This window comes from Berghia stephanieae, chromosome 14, assembly GCF_034508935.2.
Source record: "Berghia stephanieae isolate SIO BIC M18660-M18661 chromosome 14, UCSD_Bste_1.3, whole genome shotgun sequence".
Classification (NCBI taxonomy): domain Eukaryota; kingdom Metazoa; phylum Mollusca; class Gastropoda; order Nudibranchia; family Aeolidiidae; genus Berghia; species Berghia stephanieae.
In genome coordinates, this window is record NC_088373.1 from 9,446,942 (window position 1) to 9,449,441 (window position 2,500).

A 2,500-nucleotide genomic window follows, 5' to 3' on the forward strand; every position below is an offset into this window, starting at 1 on the left:
AACTCTACTGAAAGATTTGAAAAATAGAAATGTATTTTTTACAGATAGATAAACAGATAACTTGATTTCCTTTTATAATTTAAAGTCAGTTTGAAAGTTCGTTTGCTAGGAACTGTCAGATTGGCATTTTTCAGCAAATCGTGGCATTCATAGTGATATAATTCACTTGATCACATGACGGTATTCGGATTTACAGAAATTTTAAACAAGTTTCACCGATTAACAACATCAACTAATATTACTGCTGATATTACTGTCGTTTTTATGCCATCGATGTAATAATTATTGCCCTGGGAAATATTTAGTTAAACGTTTCCGCAAACTGTCAATTGGTTCTGTCTAGCTTTTCGCCCGAACAAACCAAAAGTAGACAGATTCGGGGACTTGATATTTTTCGCGTCCGCTTCAGATTTTCATTTGACCTCACATAAGTAAAGGGGAGACATTCCGAAAGCTCCTACACCCCCAGTATTCATTCAATTTCTATTTCCACCGTTGATCTTTTGTCAGGCGTTTATTTATTCAATTTGTCATCATATAAAAGCGTTTTAAAAACTCTAGAACAAACCTTGATAGATTTGTGAAAGTTTAAAATTTCCTAATTTGACTATTGTTTTGATTCTCGGCCGCCATTTTAATTTGTGAAGTATTGAAGGTAGTACAAAGAATTCCCAAGTGAAGCGTGGTAAAGACTTGCGACTTATTGGTATTGATATCTACTGACCGATAAACTAAAATCATGCCGAAAAAAGCATGGCACCGACGACAAGCACATCGATTATAATGTGCATCTTATCGTAATCAAGCTAATCAAGAAAATCATTCTGGCAATATCGAATGAAAATAGTTCTTTCCCCGCGAAATTGCGGGCTTTTAACTAGTATATATATATATATATATATATATATATATATATATATATATATATATATATATATATATATATATATCTTTATATTATTTTAATATTCACCACAATGTTGGAGTCAGTCTAAATCGATGTTTCCGGCCTTATCAGCCATCGTCAGGACTGTGTGTTACATGAGTTTGGTTTGTTGTGTGTTGTTGCTTGTTGAAGTGGTTCCCGTAGGTTTGTAGTTGATTAGTAAGACGGAAGTACTTATTAATCAACTACAAACCTACGGAACCACTTCAACAAGCAACAACACACAACAACTCAAACTCATGGAACACACAGTCCTGACGATGGCTTAAAGGCATGAAACATCGATGTAGACTGACTCCAACATTGTGGTAAATATTAAAATAATAATTCCATTGCTATATGTCGAGCACTATTCGTACCATATTTGTATCCAACACGATTCAAGTATATATATATATATATATATATATATATATATATATATATATATATATATATATATATATATATATATACATACATATATATATTTCATGTATAATTATGATCAACTTCTACAATATTATCTCGAGCATTCGCTCTCATCAGGAAGTGAAAGTGAAAGTAGAAACAACTATCTACTCTCACTTTCACTTCGTGATGAGAGCAAATGCTCGAAACAATATTGTAAAAGTTGATCATAATTATACTTGAACTATTAATAATATACTTGAATAATTATAATTACAATGTTTATATATATCTATAAATATATAAACATTTTAATTATAATTATTATTACTCCTACAGATCTGTTTCTTGTCACTGGGACAATCTACGGGAAGTGTGTGTAATCGTTATTGTTGTTTATGATTGTGTGTTGTTGTTTTGGTGTCGAGACTATTATGGTGGTTTGAAGTTGCATGCAATGTGAAAGTGGAAGTGAAAGTAGATTGTGTTTTTCTAGATTCGTGTTTATGGAGGTTCGTAATTACATAAAAGGTGTTTGTTTCTATGTCTGTATGAGGATGTTAGTTCGTTTCTTCTGTTGAGTGTAGCCATGTTCGGTTTTGTGATGATATATATATATATATATATATATATATATATATATATATATATATATATATATATATATATATATATATATATATATATAGTTAAGACTCGCCTATGCATTTAACTTCACGAAATAATTTAAACCCAGGATCGCATTTGCATTTGACTTGCTCGTCCCGTCGAATGCAACCATGGCTGCAACTCCCGCAATATCTGTCAATATCTGTAACTGTAAATAATTAAAAATTAGATTGATATTATCGTAAGTTATTGATATTTTCATCATTATCAATAATGCTATCTTTATCATCATCATCATCATCATCATCATCATCATCATCATCATCATCATCATCATCAACATCATCATCATCATCATCATCATCATCATCATCATCATCATCACCATCATCATCATCATCATCATCATCATCATCATCATCATCATCACCACCATCACCATCACCATCACATCACCATCACCACCATCATCATCATCATCATCATCATCATCACCACACACTCATCATCATCATCATCATCACCATCATCATCATCATCATCATCATCATCATC

General features: G+C 31.6%; 2 protein-coding genes across 7 annotated transcripts in view; one reads left to right on the forward strand and one right to left on the reverse strand.

Moving 5' to 3' along the window:
* Positions 1 to 2,500, forward strand: part of LOC144959759 (uncharacterized) — a 50,133-nt gene that overhangs the window by 16,766 nt on the left and 30,867 nt on the right. The gene's annotated exons all lie outside the window — the stretch shown is intronic.
* Positions 1 to 2,500, reverse strand: part of LOC144959916 (uncharacterized) — a 15,259-nt gene that overhangs the window by 5,915 nt on the left and 6,844 nt on the right. Inside the window, exon 5 of the mRNA XM_078892766.1 lies at positions 2,037 to 2,153. Coding sequence (XP_078748892.1) covers positions 2,037 to 2,153 — 117 coding nt within the window. The remainder of the gene's footprint in view (positions 1 to 2,036; positions 2,154 to 2,500) is intronic.